Genomic DNA, 24,606 nt, shown 5'->3' with positions numbered 1-24,606 from the left:
CTAAGGACGCGGAGGGTTTGGTTGTGACAGAACTGTAGTTTCAGCGTGCCAGCGCCAGCAGAGGGAGGAGTGCTCGCTTAAGCTCGCCCAAGTGCTTCATGAAGCGGCGTCTCTGCGCCCGCCCCCTGCACACGCTCTGCAAACAATCGACAAAGCTCTGTTTCTTTTCTTGCGCCGGTGTTTGGCGCTCCCCGGCTGCAAGTGCCGCGCCTGGAGGATGAAGAAGACGGAGCGGGACTTGCCCCTGATTACCCGGCAGAGCCGCCTTTGCGCCCAGAGCTTCCGACCGGCTCAATGAAAGCGAGGGAAGCGGATGGGGTTAAAGACGTAAGCAGGCTAACTATAGCTTCCTCTCGAGATGGGATGTAACCTGCTCACATCCAGGCGACGGGCAGGGTAATTCCCAGAGCGGGGCTGCGCGCGGCGCGCGGTTGTCACAGGTGAGCGGATCCGCCGCGCGGAGGCGGCCAGAAGCAGGAGCACTTTCTAGGGGGCACTTTCCAGGGGCAAGATTAAAAAGTGCTCCCAGCGCGGCGAGGGAGATGGCTCTGCCACTTCGGGTCTTCCTCCTTCTCCTCGCCCACCTGGGCGCTCTCGCGTCCGAGGAGTTCGAAGGGCGAGTGAGGCACAAGGAGAGGAAAGCTGTCAGGGAGCAGGAGTCTATTTACGACAACTTCCGGAGCCCGGACCTATCTCCCCCCTGGGGTAGGTCCACGCGCAGCCCGGCTGCGGCACAGAAGCACCCCGGGGCTTTGCCCAAACATGTGGCCTCATTTCTCTACACGGGGGATTCTCAGGAGCTGAGGCATCTGAACTGCTCCCGGAGGTATGAACTCAATGGGGTGCCCCACGCCTCGTCGCACCCCTCCCTGCAAGGCGCCCTGGACACGCTGATCCACGCCACCAACTTTCTAAACATGATTTTGCAAAGCAATAAATCCCGGGAGCAGAACTTGCAGGGGGACATGGAGTGGTATCACGCCCTGGTCAGAAGCATCTTGGAAGGTAATTCCGACATCCTGAGGGCAGCCATCACTTTCCACATGGACCCCCTGTCCCCCACCCCTCACGTCTTCCTCCAGGCCACCAGGAAGGAGAGCCAGATCCACCTGCAGGACCTGTCCTCCTCTGCCCACCTGCTGGCCAACGCCACCATCGAAACCGAGTGGTTCAACACTTTCAAGGGCAAATGGAGGCCCCACCTGCACAAGCGGCTCCTGAGCACGGGCCCCAAAAGTTTGGAGAACAGCTGGAAGAAGGGAGAAGGCTTTGCAGCAGACAAGAACCACATCCGCTGGTCTTCGCCCTTCCTGGAGTGTGAAAACGGAAACTACAAACCCCACTGGGTCCTGACCCTGTCGGCAGCCTTTTATGGTCTGAAGCCCAACCTAGTGCCGGAATTTAGGTAAGATGCGCGTCGACCGATTTATCTAAGGTCGGTTGTTGAGTAATAAATCGATGAGCCGTGGGATGCTGGAGAGCCCTGCGCCGAGGAGGGGGAGGCGTGGGTGAAGGAGCCGAGAGCACTAATGGCCGGTTTTAGTCATTAGTGACACCACGGAGCACGCTGCACAGCGATGCGTGGTGGCCGGGCTGCCCTTCTGGACATAAAATCCATTCCGTTCTGGGAAGGCAGCTACCCTCTCCAGTAAAGTGGGAGCGTTTTTACGAGGCACTAAGGTCAGGCGAGATTCAGAGACAGCTGTGAATTTCCCTCTGCCAGCGCTCAGGCGCGCGGAGGTTGTTGTACCCGGCATTAATTGAGGGAGTGAAATAAGGCTCACTGGGGAAATACCGGCAGATCACACGCATTTTTCCATAACTGGTGAGATTGTGTTATCAGTATCAGAGCAATCCCTGCTCGTTTCAGAATTCACTAAAAAAGCCACATATTATAAATTAATGTACCTGCTCGTGCCTGATTTATTTGGTCTCGAGCCTTCCTTGTCGCCACTTCTTTCTGTCTTTCGTTCTCTGTACGGAAACAGACCGTAATAAGCCAGAAACAAAAAGAACCCCCGCCAAAAGACACGCCCGAGAAGCCCTTTGTGTTTAGACCGTAAGAATGTCAGGTTGAAAGGAAGCATTGATTAATTTGCACAGAGAAAACGTGTATTAATTGATATCGATCGTTGTGCTACCAAGCAAACAAGAAAGGGCGGCCCGGAGCGCGCAGCGGAGTAGAGTAGAGGAGACACACCGCAGGGGCACCCCCCTTCCCAGATCACACACAGCAGGGGTACCCTCGCCCCCATAGACCCAATAAAGTCACCTCCTCAGATTTAGAAATTTAGCAGACAGCGCGTCCGCTGACTAATCTGTGATGCAGTGTTTACTTCGGATACTTTGCAGATCACCGAAGCTTGCAGTACTTTTGAAAGCGCTCCTTCAGATGACAACACTACCGCACATCATTATACTTTTTGTGTCAGGGTTGAAAAGGTTAACCATTTGTTTTTTAGCTTTAATGGGTTTGGGATTGCAAGTTACCCAAAGATAGTTTTGCAAATAAAGCAACAATTTGGATTAACACATAATATTTTGCTTTAAACTAGTTTACCAAGTTGAACTAACTAGTTGCAAAGTAAAAATAAAGAAGCATGCCATTAAAAAAGTTGTGTTTTTGCATGACGGTTAATATACACAAGGGTTTCATAAACACAATAACCTTTTAAACACTATTTAATGCTGGTAACCGTCGTTACACTTTTTTTTAGCCTAGAATGGAAATCATTCGAAGAAGAACTAGACAGTATTGCAAATACATTATCTGCCTGAAACATTTTGAGGCCATCAGTAGTTAACTTTAATATGAGCATCATCTCTGGTGAGTAGAAATCTCACCACTTACTTCTACCAGTGGGAGTTGGGATAATATTGGGGTCTCCGTAGGTTATTTTGACGTTACTGTAACTGAAGACACATGGACTGATACAACAGTTGTAGGTTCCTATGACGAGAACATGCTAATAGCCACAAAAAAAAATCAATGGTCAGGGCAACTGGAATGATGCAGCAGGGTAGGACCAAATCATGCAGTAGGCTTGACTATATTATATAGCAAGAAAAGCCAGATTATGTGACAAAGCATCACATTTTGTGTCACTTCATTATTTTGTCATTTTTATAAATGCTAGCACTGTCTGGACAAATATGTCTTCTAATTAGTACCAGCTTAACACTCAAACACGGATGTATGACATTACAACGCATGCTTTTACCATGCATGCCTTTACAACGCGGTTTTTACAACGAAAACCTTTACAACGCATAGCGCTTTGGGGTGCTGGATAGCGAATAGTTTAATTTACTATTCCAACTCCAGTCCCCGTGGACACTAGGGAAGGTGTTGGATAGTAAATTAAACTTATTCCCTATCCTAGAGCGCCCCCCAGCGCAATGCATTGTAATGGTTTGCGTTGTAAAAGTTGCGTCGTAAAGGCACTGCGTGGTAAAAGTTGCGTTGTAAAGGATGTTTCCCCTCAAACACAGGTATAAGCAACAGAAAGATGACCAGTAAAACCTTTGTAAAGGGTCTTCCACAGCTCAACAAGACGCTCTGGTGAATTTTTAATAACGTTTCAACCGTTTGACCTATGAGCAATTATTTTGTGGAAACCTACAGATTATGCAGCAAATCCATTAGCTTACGGAAAACCACAAAATCACATAATTACAGTAGCCCTGTCACTAGATAGAAGGTTTTAGTAGGGAATATTGGAAGTTTAACTTTAATGGAGACCTAAGTGTTAAAATGAGTGTGCCCAAAACACCTGATTCACAAAGCATTTGACATCCCTAAATTGAACGCAGATGCTCAAAAGATCATTTTGTGAACACAGAATTACAATCATGAGTCTGTGAGTCAGAATGCCACAGTTAATCAGGTATGGTTATTATTGATTTTTTTCTGAATGGGGAGCATACATAAAATACAGCAGTTCCACCCATTTAGAACTTTATAGTTTGTGTAGTTTGTGTGGGTTCTTGCAGACGTAGGTAAACATGTACAAACTTGTAGGTTAGTGCGTATTTCTACACCTATTGCTGGTAGTTTTCTATCCCTGAAATGCTTCTAACTTTTCTCCTATTCAAGGCAAGATCATGTGCGTTTCAAGGGTGGCAATGTGAAGAGAACATATTCTTATTTAACGGAGTTCTATCGATGAAGAGGTTTTTCCATGTGACAAATCTTTGCCATTTTCAGTTTTTCTAGAAGTGCTAAAGTTTACTTGTGCCACCTTCATGCATGCACACCTTGGTTGGGAATTTGCACATGCAATTGTTATGCGTAAGGATACTTCTTGAAATCCACAACTTTCATAAATGTGTGGGAGAGCTTGTACGATTCTTTAGGAACCCATGAAAGTCAAAAAATATAAAAGATAATTAGTACTTATCACCCTTTGCTATGGTTTGTTAACTTCTGGTAATTGCCTGCCCTCCAATAATGGGCCAGAGCCTGATGCAATGGCATGTAATTAGGGGGCATTAAATTATATAGCTATTATCAATGGCATCATGTAGAGAATAAGGCTATTAGTTATTGACCCCGCAATTACACCCGATGGTAGACAAGCACGCCTACTGTTTGCATCTGCTGCACAATTACTTCATGTCCCTGCTTCAAATGTTCACAAAATTTAGAATGCAGGCAAAGAACAGTTGTTACTATCAAGTTTTGAAACCTTATTGTTGACAGAGATAATCTCTGTGTTCTTTTGAAGTTCTCTAAAGAAGCCACAGTTTGGAATCTGGTTAACAAAGCACTACACCGCTGTAAACATAAGTTATAAAAAATGCAGGCAAGCAGCTAAATTAGAATATTGGAATGTTGAGAGCGCCATTGAAAACAATGGAGTGCTCCAGGCTTCTAAGGGCCAGTAGAAGCCCGGAGCATCAACATTCCAATGTTTAACAAAGGCCTCACAGAGCCCGAGGGGATTTCAACCCCCTTGGGCTCCATGAGGCCTTTATTTTACAAATTAGAACATTCTGCCCTCTAGGGGCGGATGTTCTAATAATCTTAGAGCCCCACATAGTGGGCTCTACTGGCAATGAAAGGTCCGCTCCCTTGTGAAAGGCCCTCGCCTTTGGCTCAGGCTTTTAACAATGGAGCGGACCTTTAATGGCCGGTAGAGCCTGCCACGGCGGGCTCTAAGGCTAAATGAATCACTTGGGTACATGGTTTGTTGTCTGGTAATATTACACAGCAACCACAGTGCATAAAACAAAATAGTATTGTGATTGAAGCAGCCATATTTATGACCTGCAGACTAGAGTTTGTGGTATACCTCAGCACAGCTCCTTTTTCCAAGTATAGTTTATTATAATTTGCATGCTTGCCTGCCTTAATCTCTATCATAAAATGTTTCCAAATTGCCCACACCTCACTTTATAGACCCTAACCTTATTTTCTGTGAAGCCATACCACTGCAAACTAACAGTACCAAATCTCTTCTAGCACATCTATCTATCCCAGAAATCATTTGTGCCACTAATGATCACACCCAAGTCCTGTTAATTTATTCTACGATAGAGAAACTGGAGTATGTGCATGGAATGGTTCATTTGAGAGCACACAGCTAATCCCAATAGCCCAAAGCAATTGGATTACCAACTAACCTTCTGTTTTGAAGTAGCATTCTATTTGCCATAAAGTGTTTCACTGCCTTATCGGGGGTTGTAAGACCTATAGAAATTCAATTCCATACAAAATATACATTACAATATTGTGGTTTGCACATGTTGAACTTTAAGAAAGAGTTGTTTAGTTTCCTAAACAGCTATCCCCCAAGGGCTAATGTGGGAGCATCTCTATAACTTTACACAGTGCCATCAACATCTTCATCTGAGCACCATTGTGACCCTTTGTGATAAGGAGTAATGTAACTCTACTGACAGCACTCTTGACTCTCAGATGACAAGTTTTTCTACCCATTCCAGACTTGGGAAGTTGCCTAAAGGTATTTAGCCTCAGGGTACTAAATTGTTGTTCCCTCATATCACAGCAATTGTTCTGAGCGGAACCATTTTCTTCTGATAGATTGGGTTCATCTTTATAAAAGATCTAAGTGGTTTGACATGTCTTGCAGATCAGATTGAAAAAATCAAGTCATGATGGGCAAGCATGAGTTTCTTGTTGGAATTTAATCAACTAATCAGGGGCCTAAAATCTTTTGGAAACATAGCAGCAATTGTGAGTTACTGGGCAAGGATTGATTTAGTAACATTCTTTGGGTCTTGCTGTGCCTTTGTTGGTTGTTCTGCACTGCAGCAGAAGACGTCAGGATAGCCTCTAAGAAGGAGAAAGTGAGAGGGACTTTACCTTTTGTACTTCACAATATAATCGCACAAATATTAGAATAGTTTCCATTAATATTAGTTAGAATATTATGTGACTTAGCCTGTTATAAAAAAACTTTAGGTTGCGTTTGTATTATACATTCAGAAACGTATGTTTAGAACTTATTAGTTGGAGTGTAGATGCGTATTACAGAGCTTGTTGTTTGTTTAAACCTTTTAAAGTTTACAGTTGGTCTTTAATAGTTTTATTTGTTGCGACTTTGATGTTTCTAGTTTTGTTTTAAGGTTCATTTCATTTTGTTCCTGAGGTTATCCTTTGACTTCTTTTTAAATGGACGAGGTTGTTTACTCATTATCCAGTGCAAAATCTATCAGTTAAGCTCAGATCAGGAATGCTCTGTTGGACTTTATGTGCACGCTTTCTTTTGCTTCATTCATGGAAGATTCTGAGGTGCTACTAGAACACCGGCTTGATGAGGATGAGTTGGCATCTCTGAGAAAATCTATAGAAGAAGATATGAGGTTGAGGATGCACTCATGATGCAATAGAGATACCAGCATCAGCTCCACCTGGGCCTCCTCCTAATATTGCTAATGGTAATTTAGAGCCTAGGAGAAGGAGGAACATTACCGTTGATGGTACTAATGGTGGTTAGGGTGGTATGATTGACAGTAAGCTCAATCAATGAACTCAATGCCACTGTGGTCTTCAAGTGGTTCTTATTTGCAGTCTCTGCCTGGCTATGACCGGACAGATTCAGAGTGAGATGGTCAGGTGCAATAAGTGATGCAGTAGTATGAAAGGAGATTGGGTCTACGACTGCATGTACTTTGGAATAACAATCATGATTAATTGTATGAGCCCACAACATTTTGAATTGTTTTGGAAAACATGCCTATCACAGCTTCTTCTACAGCAAAGGTCTTCAATCTGTGGGGCGCGACCCCTAGGGGGCCATGGAGTTCTGGGAAGGGGAAAATGCATTCCTAGACCTCACGTCTGCCTGAAAACCAAAATGTTTGGTTTTGGAAATAGACATATGTCCCGGGAAGGTGAATTCCGATCGTTAAAATGCTTCAGCTGAAGTTTCATTAATTGAGTCTCCTGTGCTCTTAAAGGAAGAACTGGACAGACAGCTAAACATTCCTTCTTGCCAGTGTGTCTACTTGCCTGAATGAAATGCAAATGTGTGCTATGAGTTAATCTGCAAATGTAAAGGATGCTTGGGAGCAGGTTCTGGCTTTAATTGCTTGAAACACTCCAAACATTGTGATGGCAATGATTTGTTTTTTATTTGAGTGGTAGTGCAAAGAGTTAAAAACTGGGCTGTGAAGTGTGTGCTTTTAATCATAATTGTATTGACACAGCAGTTAGTACCCCTGAGGAGGTGTTGACGAGACAGTTATGTAAAAATACATTGCAATACTTACTGTTGGGTGTTTCCAAAATCTGTATTTTGGAAGCAACATTTAATCGTTAAACTACTTGCACATTTTGTAGCAGTCTATCTTATACTGTGTGTAATGCACATATAAAATAATGACGTACACATTCACAGTGCTTTCTTTCACAGGCTATCACCTCGTAGCACTAAAATACCCAAGTCACTATTCTGCACTGTACCAACCAAATTTAATTCTGTGGCTCTCTGGTTATACACAGACCTCCGCAGTGCATTAACTAATACAGGTTTCATAATGTATTCTAGTACATTTCCCACTGAGTAACACCTTTTTAAAATGTATTTTTCACTTAAGCTACCCATTATTTTATATGTAGATACCCGGTGGTGAAAGATCTAAAAATCTAACAAAATATTTTGCATGAGTGTTCCCACACAACATCCATGGATTTTGATGATGCTCCAGATTTACAAAATCCCTTAAACCAGGGGCAATGCCAAAACCTTGTGCCTCCCCACAGCAGGCGCAATGAGGAAAAATGTTTTCATATCACCTAATTTTTCCTCTTTCCATGTGTTCTGCATTCTGTAGCACACATAGAAAGAGGAAAACGTCTCTTGGGATTGTTTTTGTGCAAGAAGGTGCCACTTCCTCCACAAAACAACCCTGCCTACGTTGGCGCAAGACATTAATTTGCTCTCCAACATGGTAGAAAGGACAGGAATGCACTGTATTTCATAAATACAGTGCATTCCTGCCCTTTCATATTGCGTAGGGCAATGCAGCAAGATGACTTGCCTATGCCAATTCATCATTAATGAGGCCTTTTGATTTTAGCCACACCTTTGACCACACCCCCACCCTCACTGACCTTTGGTTTGCTACACACTATTTGATATTATTCCCCCACTGTAAAAATTATTTGCAGTGGGAATTGGGGGTGTTTATGGTTGTCCATAGTTGTTGATGATGAGGAGTACCAGGTTCTAGAAATTTTTGTCTGTCAGGAGGGGGTCCTTGCGCCTAAGAAGTTTGACAGGGGGGTCTCAGCATCGATATGCCAGGAGCCTATAAAAACTTTGCTCAATACTTAGTTATTCTTACATTTTCATGTTATGTTTGGACACATGTTGCAAAAAGAAGTCTGGTTTGTGTTTTGTCCCTTTTGTAGTGGTTAAATAGTAAAAAAAAGACAAGCAGTACAAACAAATAAGAAAGTAAAACAAAATGTTAACTATTTCTTTCAGTTTCGCGACTTTATATCCATAACACGAGTATATTGAAATGATGGTTCAAAAATCAGCAACACATTTATTGTGTCATGTATCTTATTTCTGATTAAGTCTAGAGTTCTGTTATTTTGTGAATTCATAGTGTTCCTTGATGTTGCAATTAAAATCAAAGGGATAGAGGAAAGCGATTGTGTGTCACTAATTAAAAATGTAATTTTGTCCTCCTTTCGTTCTCAGAACGTATTGATAGCATGTAATTGTGTAAATAAAACACAAAATGTTTTTTAAGTGGCTTTTAATTTCAATCCGCTGAAGCGTCCACCAGTCTTTTTCTTTGCCCATACTCCCAGTGGCGTAACAACATTTGAGGGCCCCCTGCAAGGTACATGGAGGGCCCCTCTCCAGATTTAATCAGGAGCTTTTGGCGCTAGAGTACTGTACTGAGGGAGCCCCCTGCAGCTCAGGACCCCCGCACTGCAGGGGCTGCCGGGGCATGTGTTATGCCACTGCTCCCTCCCCCATGGATTTCTGTTGCTGAAACCTCAATTTTTACTAGGTTGGATGTACTGCTGTAAGCGTAACGTGTTTTAGAAGGACACAAAGGAAGCATCTGCGATTCTTGGGAATACAATCCTGGCACAGTTTTAGGGTTAGATAGGTTGCGCAACTTTTGAAAGACATGTCAATTAGAATCAACATATGATTTTAGCTGTTCTCTAAATTTGTGCATAAAACCTGTCAGTGCAGTATGAAAGTACTTTCAGTGCCAAAAATGGCCCCTCAGCCATTCTTAGGAAAATAACTTGTTTACGCAAGCCCAGATTTGTTGTGTACTAAAACCAAGGTTTGTGTAACTACCATGTTATAATGCACCATAGTTAACATGGTACGAAGATGTACTGTTTTATATTTCAAAAAGTGGTTGTACAATTGCAAAACAATTTTTGCTACTTTGACAGAAATTGAACGTTTCTGCCAAAGTAGAAACAGTTAGTAGAAAAAAGTAGTTTTGACCTAATTGTACTGTAGTATGTAAACTCTTAGAAAACAAACATACTAAAAGCCTATTCCAGAGAAACCAAAGAGCAAGAATAGTTTTAGAGTTCAATTAGAAGACAAGTCTAGAAATCAAAGATAAAGGGATGAATGATTGGGAAAGGGTAAATAAAGCCAGGAAAGCATGGAAGGCATGATCACTCAGAAAGACAACCCATATGCTTGAGACCGAGGGCTTTGGGTGAAAGCTACACATTTTTAAAACCTTCGGCTGCGGTGATTTATGAACAGGATAACCAGAAATAGGATGTGCACCTAAAACATGAAATGGTGTTGCAAAAAAGGTCTCCTCTTCAAAAGGTGTATGAATGTCACTGCGAAAAAAGGACCCTTTTGGTGACTGTACAGAATTAGAGGGCCTCAATGTTCTTTTCACCAGGGGTGGCTGGCATGGCTCTCAGGGGCAGTAGGGGTTCGCATGTTCCCCATGCAGGCTGTAATGCAGCCTGTATGGAGAACTGAGTAGTGCGCATGACTGTTTTGGGCAACCCGAGAGGACATTGTGCACAGGACTGTTCTACCACTCCTGCCCTGCAGCTCCACCCGCCCCCTCATGCACTGCCTTAGCAGGAGGAAAAAATAAAATTACAATAACATTCCATTATTTTTTTTCCTTTCTTTGATGCTCCCGGCAGTGGGGCGACACTCCTCAGCCTTAGGGGAGGAGTTGGCACCACTTTTCACCCAATAGACAGATTTCCCTCAGTAAATATTAGTTGGCATTGCATTATCGCAGCATTGTTAGTACCAGGACAGAAGCTGAACTTTGGTACAAGAAGTTTCACCAGATAAGATATATGGGTCAGCCATGAGAGTGATTGTGACTACTTGTGTGGTCTTTCCACTAGAAAGCACTGGGGATAAAAGGTGCTGTTTTCTTTTCCAAGTGAGCTGGACAAACATGCTGTGTGCCCTGTTCTGTGGAAGAGTTGGACACTTTGTCTTGAGGCTATCCTTTGTGGAAAGGCAGAAAAATTGGCTCGAAACGCTACTTTATGGAGATTATTGAAAATACTACTGTGCCTCACACACGGATGTAAAAACTATCTCAAGTAGGTCTATAGTTTACATTAAATATGCGCACTGACGTATTTGTAAAGTCAACATAATTAAGAACAGTATGCCACCATGAAATTTGCTAATGATGTTTTATAAGTCCTGCTTTGTTAAGGTAATCAGCTCAGACATGACATATTTTATTCATTGTGCAACCCATCTCCACTTTTCGAATTTGTCTCTAGAGAAACATTGATTGAGTCCGTGGAAGGGTAGGGACAATTAGTTCGCTTTTTTTGTAAAGAGCTATGAAACATTGTACACATTTTCTCTTCTGACACAGCCAGAAAAACTGATTGTGTGCCCATCCGTGAGAGCAGGGAAAACATTTTCCTGTGGCTCTCTTCTCAGCGGGAGACTAAAAAATCTTGGTTGCGTACTGCTCTGTGGAGTAGCAGGGAAACATTTTTAGTGTTGCTGAGCTCTGATGGAGTGCCTTAAAAATTAGTTTTACTCCACTCTGAGCTGGCAACATTGTTCAAGCGTTACCCTCCGGAGAGAGCTGTAAAATTGATAATTAGGCAACTACCGTTATCTGCTGATGTAAATTGCAAATATTCTCTCAGGGTTTTATTTGGGTGTGTACACACACAGCACAATTTTCATGTCTATGTAGGTCTATTATTGAGCATGAAGCTTCTCCCATGATCAGGCACAACTGAGCTGTCGATTTTCTCCTGGTCAAGCACAGCAGAGTTGTTCAGGCAAAAATAAAAACTTTAGTATAGAGGAGGAAGTGCAGTTTATGCATTTGATGGGCAATTGCTCAAGGGCAGTTACGACATGGACAGCTTGTTTACTCATGACTGGAGTGAATCCTCGTGCCTACCCAGCTGCCATGTTTCCAGTAGAAGGTTATACACCATCTTTGCATCTGTATACCCAGCTTGTGATATAATATAACTTCAGGACAGGGGCATAACACAGGCCCCCGCAAGCCCACGCGGTGTGGGGGGGCCCCTAGCTCCAAGGGCCCCCCTCAGCACTGAACTCTGGCCGGGAGAGCTCCTGATTGAGCCCAGAGGGGGCCCCCCTGAGTACCGTGCTGGGAGGCCCCCTCACTTTTCGTTACGCCAGTGCCTCAGTACCGTCTCACCCAATCAGCAGTCTCAAATCCATGGGATGTGCCGTTTGAATATCTACCTAACAACAGCGGGAACAGCCACGTCCAGGAGCTAGACACTGATTGAACTGAGAATAGTGTCAGTGAACTTTCAATCAAGGTTGCATGTCTGTCAGGCCTACTCTGAAATTGATTAGGAGTTCGTGTGTGTACTTTTCACCTCTGCTCTCCCAAGAACTCCAATTCCAATCATTCTGCAGACCATTCCTGTACAGTGTGAGTTGGCCTTCATCTGACATCTCACTAGCTGAAGATTCAATTGCAGACATTTGTTCTAGAAGCAGGGGCCAAGAAGTGACTCCAGAATATTCATTGTAGAATTTCCGGCCTAATGCACAACAATCTGACCGAATATTCTCACTAGATCTGCTCTATAAGGTTCACCAGCTACCACATTCCCATTTATAGACTGTTTAATGTCCAGAAGGTACTATAAAGGTAGCTCCTTTCTAAGCTCAAGAGTGTTTTTCCTGATATAGTGACAGCCCCCTCACTGCCAGAGAACACAGCAAACATTGCTCACAAGGTGCCACTGGGACGGTCTGTATCCAGTCTTTTGGCGTGACTGTTGGTGTAGTCACGTACAGCCTACCATTTCTCCTATAGGCAGGCTTGTTTATACAACTGATAATTATAATAGGGTTTGTTAGGCTCTATATGAATGTCTAAAATAAGTAGATTTTCTGCGCTCCACCAAGCATCTCTTTCACAGGCTGGATCACAAAACATGTTACCACAATGAGGAAATAGGAAAAGAAAAGTACATGCACTTTCTTCTAAAGCCTTAGAGCATCAATCACATTGAAGCCATAGCCCGCTGCAACCAATCATACTTGTAACATTTAGAGAATTCGCCATTTAGATACCACTTTCTTCAATTTATTCCATGTATCAACTGGCATGTGTGATTTATCGTCAAAATCTTGCAGGCATATATTTGCTTGTTTTTTTTTACCCTATTTTATTAGGGTTTACGTAAACATAGAATACGTCAGTTGACAAGGCACAATATCGCACGTGCATAAATCAGAACTAGAAAGACAGAGTGAACATTAATCAAGTTGTCTGTTACAGAGCAAAAAGCAGCATAGCTGAATTGCAGTGCAAAAGGCTATGAAAAAAGGGTTGTCCTGTAGAACAGATAGTCGACAACAAAAGATGCATGCATTTGCGTGTTGGCAAGCAGCTTGAGCTTGGGTTTACTGTATCATCACTAAATGAGGTTTCTGGTGAGTGGCAAATAATAGGAAGATGACCAAGGGGGCTGTAGCAGTCACAACCCTGTTGAATTCTTTGACCACTGTTCCCAATGTCCATGGTCGAATTGACTTTACTGGCCAATGACCAGAAAAATGCCCTTCTTAACAGAATAGCTGCATATTGGTATTACTCTGGCTAAGCCTTGCAGGCAAGGTAGTTTTGACTCGGGATGTCTTAGGGCTGGTCTTCAAATAGTTTCAAAGACAATGTGTTAAACAAATGAGTAGGGCAACAGCTCCACTGCCAACTTGCTAGTCTGTTTGTGCGTAGGCAGGAGTAGTCATGATTCTTGTGATTGTAATGGTTGTACTGAAATGCATTGATCACACTGGCCTGCTGCCTAGATGACAGTATGCCATTGCTTGGATTGTACCTGCCACTGACAATGCTACGGATTGGGTTGTTGAAACAGTAATGAAAACAAAAGTTGTTGTGGTGATAATTACTAAAGTACTGATTAGAGTTCTGTGGCTAGGGTGCCCCTCAAACCTTCAGTCTGTCCACCTTATTTAGAGAAAGGTGGACCTTAAGTATTCAGTTGATGGAGCCCCTGCTGGTTCTGTCAACAGAATACTTCTGCTGTCCGCCTGACAGAGTAGGGCTGTTGGAGAAAGGACATTACACGGTTTGTCCTATTTAGGATGGATGGTGTAATGCTGTGTTTTCCCTGTCCATCACCACCAGGAAAAATATGTCAATGATGAACAGGAAACAAATAATAATGCCTCCCACACCCCGGGAGAAATCTCTGTGAGCGTGAGGGTTGGGAGTTTGCTTTTGAAAAATGAAGAAATGGCAAATGTTTTGTGGGCAGCCACGAATCCGATTGTGGCCATACACCAAACATTTAGCACATTGAACGGATCTACTGTGTTGGTGGTTTCTTTCAATGTACAGATAGGACCATTGGGCAGGCCGTCATCTCTAAATCTGGCAGGCGGAGTGCTGGTGTAGGTAATGTCCTTCACTATCATGATGGACACTACTCCATTTAACAATACAAAAGGACTGTCACTGGTCTGTACAACTAATACGGGCAAAGAGAAATGTGATGGACTCTGTGTCTACCTATAAAGTGTGTACAACAAAAAGGAAATGAATCCCATCAGCCCACCCATATGGCAGAGCTTCATCATCTGGGATAGAACCAATGATGGTCCGGTTAGGGAGCCACACACCTGTTGGAAATATGTGTTTCTCCAAACCCAAGGAACCACCAGTGATGAATCATACCAAAAGTCAAATCAGTTTGGAATGGTGTGGGATGTTAAATTGCAGTGAGAAAAAATGTGTACAAAAAGAATCAAAAAGTGAGATGTAAAATTGGCTACCATGATTTAAGGAAAACTTTATTAGGGAAAATCATGGTGTCAATATTAAAATGAGTGTGAGACAGTTTGACACAATAACTGTCTATTAGGGATGGTATTTGGTCAACATGTTTCAGCCATTGTAGGAAAGTTAAGCCTACCGGGCTTTCGTCAGGACCTCTTGAACACTACTGCAATTAAGCTTGACCTAAGCTTAGTGAAAAAACAAAAATTAACACAAATTAATGATACAAAACATCCTACCGTACATTGGATTTTCCAGACGGGGGATGTCTGTTTCATAAAGTATTTAGGATTCTTTCCTAAAAAGAAAGATACAAAACAAGGGACAACAAATAGGTAGAACACAGACACACATTTCTATTATTTTTGCGCCATATGTTTCTTTATGCCAATAGGTCATTCTCCAAAACAATAGAGATATGTTTTTTTATTTATTTTTACTCATCCAAAAATGCTTGGGAGAAAAGCCTCACCTCATCCTGGCCACTGCTCAGGGTTGAAGGCCCCGCTCTAATTCGTGAAATAAAATAGAGGCTGTCTGGTTAGATCACATCCATACTAATGATTCACTGGCACAAAGTGCTAAAAACGTAGGCATTGTTTCCGAGTACATGACAGACAGCAACTACAAGGGCTGCCGTGAGAGTGAGACACAGTTAGTAACAGATCTCTGATTCTAACACTATATCAATGTAAGAGCAGTGAAAAAGGCTCTTCAAGGCTGGCTGATAGCGAACCTAGTTCATTTAGTAACAATAATACATAAGGAGCCTGTATGCTGATATCCAGAGCGCTCTCCTAAGAATGAAAAATAGAGAAACGCTTCGCTGTGTAAAGCTGGAAAATAAGCTTAAAGTGGTCTTGATCTTCCCCTCTAGGGTTTGTATTTCTAGCAAGATGGCATCTGCCACTCTTTTGGCTGTGGTGATAATCAGGATCAACCAGTCGCGGGTACATCGCCGTTTCAATAGGTCCAATCGTAGGGGGGCCAGACAAGGAGGTAATTTTTACCAACAAGGTCCCTGGTGGCCTCCGGCTGCTTGGGGATATCATCAGCCACAATTCCCGCAACCAATGCCCAATTTTCAGCCTCCACCACAATGGTTTAATGACCAGGCTGATTCCATTGGCTGATACTGCAGTTTCCACTCTGGTCCTACAGCTATGGAGCATCCTCATTGGCCCATGTAACACTTAGTAACTTGTGTGTGGGCTGGTCCACGTACCGTGGCATACTTCCTTAGAGAAGCAGCCACTTCCTGTTCTAGTAAAAATGATTCCATTGGCTAATACTGCAGTTTACACTCTGGTCCTACAGCTATGGAGTATCCTCATTGGCCCATGTAACACATATTAACTTCCTCCCTGTTCCAGTCAAGTAAAAACCATTCCATTGGTTGATAATACAGTTTCCACCCTGGTCCTACAGCTATGGAGCATTCTCATTGGCCCATGTAACACTTATTAACTTCCCCCCTTTTCCAGTCAAGTAAAAACGATTCCATTGGATGATAATACAGTTTCCACTCTGGTACTACAGCTATGGAGCATCCCCATTGGCCCATGTAACATATATTAACTTCCTCCCTGATCCAGTCGGTACCTCCCCCTCGGCTCAGGATTAGTCCAGGGGTACCGACGGACAGGTGAGGAAGCGACGCCAGCCAAGCTCATGCAGCTCCCTAAAGCGAAGCGGTCTCCTACTTCATACTTAGGAGAGCGCTCATTTTCCAGCTTTACACAGCGAAGCGTTTCTTTATTCTTCATTCTTAGGAGAGCGCTCTGGAGATCAGCATACAGCATCCTTATGTATTATTGTTACTAAATGAACTAGGTTCGCTATCAGCCAGCCTGGAAGAGCCTTTTTCACTGCCCTTACATTGAAATAGTGTTAGAATCAGAGATCTTTTACTAACCGTGTCTCACTCTCACGGCAGCCCTTGTAGTTGCTGTCTGTCATGTACTCAGAAACAATGCCTACGTTTTTAGCACTTTGGGCCAGTGAATCATTAGTATGGATGTGATCTAACCAGACAGCCACTATTTTATTTCACGAATTAGAGCGGGGCCTCCAACCCTGAGCAGTGGCCAGGATGAGGTGAGGCTTTCTCCCAAGCAATTTTGGGTGAGTAAAAATAAATAAAAAAACATATCTCTATCGTTTTGGAGAATGCCCTATAGGCATAAAGAAACATATGGTGCAAAAATAATAGAAATGTGTGTCTGTGTTCTACCTATTTGTTGTCCCTTGTTGTGTATTTTCCTTTTTAGGAAAGAATCCTAAATACTTTATGAAACAGACATCCCCCGTCTGGAAAATCCAATGTACGGTAGGATGTTTTGTATCATTAATTTGTGTTAATTTTTGTTTTTTCACTAAGCTTAGGTCAAGCTTAATTGCAGTAGTGTTCAAGGGGTTCTGACGAAAGCCCGGTAGGCTTAACTTTCCTACAATGGCTGAAGCATGTTGACCAAATAGCATCCTTAATAGACAGTTATTGTGTCAAACTGTCTCACACTCATTTTAATTTTGACACCATGATTTTCCCTAATAAAGTTTTCCTTAAATCATGGTAGCCAATTTTACATCTCACTTTTTGATTCTTTTTGTACACATTTTTTCTCACTGCAATTTAACATCCCACACCATTCCAAACTGATTTGACTTTTGGTATGATTCATCACTGGTGGTTCCTTGGGTTTGGAGAAACACATAATACCAACAGGTGTGTGGCTCCCTAACCGGACCATCATTGGTTCTATCCCAGATGATGAAGCTCTGCCATATGGGTGGGCTGATGGGATTCATTTCCTTTTTGTTGTACACACTTTATAGGTAGACACAGAGTCCGTCACATTTTTCTTTGCCGTTATTAGTTGTACAGACCAGTGACAGTCCTTTTGTATTGTTATACTGTGAATAAGGGGTTTGTCTGTCCTTTGGTCTTTAAATAATTTTCCCCTTAGACCCTCCACCAACCTTGTTTTTGACACTACTCCATTTGCCAAGTTCTAGATCAGGTCCGAAATCATCTTGGACTGTTCGCACATTTACCAGATTACTTTTACTGTTGTGTAACTACTAGCTTAGTTTTTGGCATGTTGTTTATGTTTAGCCTTTAAAAGGTTGCTTATATATGAGGTTACCAGGCACAACCTAATCTTCACCCAGTGCACAATCCTCTGGAAGAAAATGCATCTGGAAGTCTGCTCATTACTCCTATCTTGAATAAACATAAACTCCACACTGAAGATGTATTCTATTGACTGATGATAGCCTGTGTCCATTGTGTATGAAGAGTGTGTTCTTTGTGGTTTGCAGCTGGATGTACCTTACTAAGCACAGTAACGTGATGATGATGTTACCACCAAGTAGTCTCAAATTGGACTGGCAGAATGTTGTCCTTAGGGGAAGCTTCTGTCTTACAATGTACAAACAACTAGGTTGCAGCAATATCTGCAACTGATTTTGTTTTCTCCTTTACAGAAATAATATATATTTCGAATAGATTCGTACAGCATAAAAACAAGTAAGAAAATCTGTCTAATTCATCTTTAAGACATACATGATCATAGAAATAAGTCTTAAACTCTTGCAATTTAACCCTAAATGCACCCTTACTCTAGTTATCATAGCTTAAACTTATTTACTCCATTAACGATAACTCCGATCCAGAAAAAAACAAAATACACACTCACTGCAAGCATTTTAGTAATTTAATATAGCAACAAATACAGTAGAGAAGTTATGCTATTTTCATTGTTCTTACTACCAGGATCACATTAGCCGTGGCTACATTCCTACATCTTGAGAGCTAAGCAGGCTTGACATCAGAGCAGGGACTGCATTGCTGCCCATGTCCAGGGCAAGGCAGGAAGCCCTATGTGAAAACACCAGGGACCCAGGAAGGTGAGTGTGGCAAACAATGTGCCATTGCAAAGCATCCACAGTATGCCGGTAAAAACAAATTAAGACCGAGCACCACTCCACATTGCCCAGGGAAGGGACAATTCATGCACCAGCAGTGCGGACGGAACCCATATTTGATGAATCTTGGAAATTGTGTTTCCTATAGGCTCTAACAAACTCTAGAACGAGCCAAGCTCCCGCACTACTGCTGAGATTGGTGGAGTGATTGAATCTTTATTGATTCGGCAAAGTGTTAAATCTTTTTTTTCAAGAAGCTTTATTGGGTTTACTATGGTGGAGAAACAGCACAATACAGAGTAGTGTACAGGCGGCCCATTCATTTAGTAAAGGAGACCGCATAGTGGACAATTGGCTCAGTGTAGTCGGAGATTTAACTTGCATTGCTTAGGGAGTTTGGAAAGGTCTCACATGAGTTCATCCACTGTTTGAGGAGTCACATTGGGCAGGATGTTGGGTGTGAAGCTCGATAGGTCACCGGTGGACCCCTCAGATAATGTTGACGATCCGCTGCAGTCACTGCCAAGTTCTCATCATCCCGGGTCTGCTGTGGCGCCGGGGGTCACTGCGCGAGTCCACACTCTCTTGCTCCTGTTACATCTGGGCTGACATCGCAAACACTGGGGACTGGTTTGGGACTCCTTCTGACTCCCTGGCTGAGTCAATATAGCTGATCAATCCAGATCCAGATATCTTTCAGTGATGCAAAAAAGTTGATTTTTCGATCCATTATCACTTTCTGCTTTGCCAGAAAGAGTAAGGCATACGTTAGGCCCAGGTCTTTTTGACCGACAGGAATGAAGCCCTCTGCCACTGTACAGCCAGCATGGTCCAGGAATATTAGGACTGAAGAAATATCCACCAACTGTGGGCCCTTCTTTCTGGTGGCACTGAGGATAAAGTCTTGGTCTCTGAAATTCAGGATTTTAGTCACAATCAGTCCTGGGGGCACCCCTGGCAAAAGGGGGCTGAACCTACACACAATGTGCCCTCCCTGAACAGCGGGGAGAGGCTGTGAGGGCACACCTGTTCCTGGGGCCATTTTATTCAAATAAGTAGCATTGGTATCCTCAGATTTTTTAGGTAAACATACTATATGGAGATTATTGTTATGCCTCACCCATCCCTCAGAATCCTCGACACAGTGTTCTAGAATTCACACTCACTCTATTAAGGCTTAAAGCTCCTCAGGAGCAGCTTTCAACTGGGGTTCAATAATCTGTCTGTGTTGTTTCTGCTTGATGTAACCTATCACTCAGTTTTTTGTGATCATCACTCAGTATGTGGAGGTTGAAGGTCAACGAGTCTACCTTGGGCTCTAAAGATGCTCAAAATTTTCCAATTGCTGTCAGGATCCGAGCTGTGTTAGTTATGCTTGCTGGTGTAGACAGCAGCAGTGCTGATGTGGATGTACTTTTTCCCCCCTCATCCTGGGGCACAGCTAGTTCGTGATCAGTGGTTCTGCACTGAATGGCCTGCAACAAGCTGTACCCTTTTCAGGGCTTATTGTCCGTGGAGTCTCTGTGCCCATCTAAACCCCAGTAGGGAAGGTATACAGCAGGAATATCGACGTGGAAATATCGACAAGCAGAAATATCAAGGTAAGAATGTCGACTTTGTTAAATATCGACGAATTAAATATCGATGTTGTAAATATAGTTTTTTTAGAATAGCAGAAATATCGACATATTTAAATATGGTTGTAGTTAATATAGTTGATATAAATATCGATGTAAATAATATCGATATTATGTTTATAGTGGTATATTTTGGATATTTTTTAATAGTTCTGTTAATAATTTTTTGATTTTTAATGTTTTTATGTGAGTAATAAAAGTAAATTTGTAATATTTTTTAATAATTTTTTGTAAATATTTTAGGAGCGGGTTATTGGTTTTATAGGGGATAAGGGTGGGTTGTAATTTAAAAATTGTGTGTTAAAAATATTTTATACATTTACAAAATTAATGAAAATAAATTACAATTTTGACATTTTAAATTTGAAAATCGAAATTAATTAACATATTTAAAATTTGTATATAAAATAAATTGTGTGAATGTTTTAGTAGTGGGTTGTTGGTTATATAGGGGATAAGGGTGGGTAGTAATTTAAAAATTGTGTGTTAAAAATATTTTATAAATTTACTAAATTGACAATTTTAATGAAAATAATTTTGAAAATCGAAATTTGAAAATTAAAAGTCTAAATTAATTAATATATATATTATATTAAATACTAAGGGGTCGATTCCGATCCGGTAAAAAGCGCTCCGAATCGTCGTATGGAGCATTTTTTTCTGTACGATTCGTACCCGTAACCGTCCCCGTACGAACAACGTAGTACGATCCACACCCAATGCAGCTATCCGTACGAATCGTACCAGGGACCGTACAAATAGAATTCCCGTACGAATCGCCCTCGGAACCCGCTGTACACGACGTTTGTACGGTTCGCGGCTGCTTTTACGACCCGGCAAGTACGATCCGTGTTGGGTACGCTCCGTACGACCCTTTTTCTATGGGAGCTGGAAACTGCCGTAAAAGCAAACAGGTACGGAACGCCCCCCCTGGGTACGGCGCGTACACCCCATGATCGCAGGGGTACGCGCTGTACCCCTGCGATCACGGGGTACGCGCCGTACCCCAGCGTACATGGGGTACGCACCGTACACCCAGTGTACATGGGGTACGTGCCGTACACCCAGCGTACATGGGGTACTCCCAGTGATCGCAGGGGTACGGCGCGTACCTCGGTGATCATGGGGTGCACGCGCCGTACGGTGTGTATGTGATTGTGCTCTTTCCCGTACGAATCGCCCTTACCTGACGTGGACCGTACGACTCGCGTCCTGGTACCCCGGTCGGGATCGTACTCGTCGGGTCGTACGGCGTCTGTACGACTCGTATGGAAACGGCTCCGGATGCGAGTCGTACGGACGGTGATTTTACCGGATCGGAATCGGCCCCTATCTGTGGATATTTTATGAGTGGGTGAAAATAAATTTAAAATTTGAAATTTGAAAATCGAAATTAAATAATATATTTAAAATTTTTATATTAAATAAAATATGTGAATGTTTTATGAGCGGGTTGTTGGTTATATAGGGGATAAGGGTGGGTAGTAAATAAAAAAATGTGTTTTAAAATTATATTTGTAAATTTACAAATCTAATGAAAATAATTTTAAAATTCGAAATTCGAAATTGGAAATTAATTAATATATATAACATTTTTATATTAAATACTATGGGGTCCATTATGATGATGGGCGGATTGCCTCCGCCAGGGTGGCGGTGGCCACCGCCACCCTGGCGGAGGCAATCCGCCCGACAAGCACTCTCGTTTTCCCCTCTGCCAGATTAGGATGGCGGAGGGGACAGCGGCGGACGGAAAGACCGTCCGCCGCTTTACCGCCGCGGTCGCCTTGCGACCACGGCGGTAATGGATTAATATGGTGGCAGTGTCCAATGGACACCGCCAGCCATATTACAATGGCACCAAGTAGAGGCCTTTCCGCGGCGGCAATGCCGCCACGGAAAGGCAGGCGGGAATTGCTGCGGGGGCCCCCTGCAGGGCCCCCAGGTTGCCAACACTGTCGGGGGGCACATGGGGGGTACCTATGGTACCCCCCACATTTGCATATGCAAAGCAGCAGGCACCGCGCGGTGCCTGCCGCTTTGCATATGCAAATGCAACAAAGCATTTTTAGCATTGTGGCGGGCGGTGCAGAGTGCACCGCCCGCCACAATGCTAAAACGACAGGATGTGCCCGCCACTGTGGCGGGCACATCCTAATGGGCACATCCTAATTCCCCCCATGGGTCCCCCGCCCTTATGGCGGGCGGTCCCGTTCCCCACTATGGTGACGGGCGGACAGAGTCCGCCCGTCATCATAATGGACCCCTATGTGTGAATATTTTATGAGTGTGTTTTTTGTTATATAGGGGATAAGGGTGGGTAGTAAAAAAAAAAATTTGTGTTAAAAATGTAAAAAATATTTAAAATAACTAAAAAAAAATTTAAAATGTGAAATTTTACATTTGAAAGTAGAAATAAATAAAAATATTAGTATTATAAAATGTTTACATATTTTAGGAGTGTGTTGTTTGTTTTAGAAGCGATAAGGGTGGGTAGTAATTTTAAAATGTGTGTGAATATTTTATAAATTGACCATTTTTTAAGGCAAATATTTTTTTATTCGATATTTCAAATTTTAAATTAGAAATTATTTAATATATTTTTATATTTATATATTATAAAAATATTAACAAACTAAAAACATTTTGAAAATAATAAGTAATTTAATAATTAAAATATGCATGTATTTTTTTTTTTAAAAATTTAAATTATTGAATATTTTAAAATGTGTAAATATTTTAGGAGAGGATTTTTTGTATTGTAGGGGATAAGAGTTGTTAGTAATAGCCCAAATGTGTGTTGACATTTTTTAATTTGTAAAAAATTGAAGGAAATAAAAAAATGTATTTTGAAATTTTAAAATTAATTTTGAAATGTTCAAATTTCTGAAAGTAATATTTGTACTTGCGACCACGGCGGTAATGGATTAATATGGTGGCGGTGTCCAATGGACACCGCCAGCCATATTACAATGGCACCAAGTAGAGGCCTTTCCGCGGCGGCAATGCCGCCACGGAAAGGGAGGCGGGAATTGCTGCGGGGGCCCCCTGCAGGGCCCCCAGGTTGCCAACACTGTCGGGGGGCACATGGGGGGTACCTATGGTACCCCCCACATTTGCATATGCAAAGCGGCAGGCACCGCGCGGTGCCTGCCGCTTTGCATATGCAAATGCAACAAAGCATTTTTAGCATTGTGGCGGGCGGTGCAGAGTGCACCGCCCGCCACAATGCTAAAATGACAGGATGTGCCCGCCACTGTGGCAGGCACATCCTAATTCCCCCCATGGGTCCCCCGCCCTTATGGCGGGCGGTCCCGTTCCCCACTATGGTGACGGGCGGACAGAGTCCGCCCGTCATCATAATGGACCCCTATGTGTGAATATTTTATGAGTGTGTTTTTTGTTATATAGGGGATAAGGGTGGGTAGTAAAAAAAAAAGTTTGTGTTAAAAATGTAAAAAATATTTAAAATAATTAAAAAAAAATTTTAAATGTGAAATTTTACATTTGAAAGTAGAAATAAATAAAAATATTAGTATTATAAAATGTTTACATATTTTAGGAGTGTGTTGTTTGTTTTAGAAGCGATAAGGTTGGGTAGTAATTTTAAAATGTGTGTGAATATTTTATAAATTGACCATTTTTTAAGGCAAATATTTTTTTATTCGATATTTCACATTTTAAATTAGAAATTATTTAATATATTTTTATATTTATATATTATAAAAATATTAACAAACTAAAAACATTTTGAAAATAATAAGTAATTTAATATTTAAAATATGCATGTATTTTAAAAAAAAAAAAATTAAATTATTGAATATTTTAAAATGTGTAAATATTTTAGGAGAGGATTTTTTGTATTGTAGGGGATAAGAGTTGTTAGTAATAGCCCAAATGTGTGTTGACATTTTTTAATTTGTAAAAAATTGAAGGAAATAAAAAAATGTATTTTGAAATTTTAAAATTAATTTTGAAATGTTAAAATTTCTGAAAGTAATATTTGTACTGTCCAGCATTTTATTTAAATTATGTTGGTTTTGGAGTTACAATATTACATTTTTATGCTTTACTGTCTAGCACTTTCCCTGAGTTATGTTAAATTTGGAGTTAGAATAGTAAATTATTATGGTTTACTGTCCAGCACTTTCTGTGAGTTATGTTACATTTGGAGTTAGAATAGTAAATTATTATGGTTTACTGTCCAGCACTTTCTGTGAGTTATGTTAGATTTGGAGTTAGAATAGTAAATTAATATGGTTTACTGTCC

At 42.0% G+C, this 24,606-nt stretch overlaps 1 protein-coding gene across 1 annotated transcript in view; it reads left to right on the top strand.

Moving 5' to 3' along the window:
• Positions 1 to 188: 188 nt before the first annotated feature.
• The window catches only part of GPR158 (G protein-coupled receptor 158), a 1,439,213-nt gene continuing 1,414,795 nt past the window's right edge, over positions 189 to 24,606 (top strand). Inside the window, exon 1 of the mRNA XM_078664368.1 lies at positions 189 to 1,405. Within this exon, the coding sequence (XP_078520494.1) occupies positions 543 to 1,405 (863 nt within the window). The 5' untranslated portion in view covers positions 189 to 542. The remainder of the gene's footprint in view (positions 1,406 to 24,606) is intronic.

The sequence above is a fragment of the Lissotriton helveticus genome, chromosome 10, assembly GCF_964261635.1.
Source record: "Lissotriton helveticus chromosome 10, aLisHel1.1, whole genome shotgun sequence".
Taxonomy (NCBI): Eukaryota; Metazoa; Chordata; class Amphibia; order Caudata; family Salamandridae; genus Lissotriton; species Lissotriton helveticus.
The sequence above is the reverse complement of the archived record's forward strand: the minus strand, read 5'-3'. Positions and strand labels throughout refer to the sequence as shown.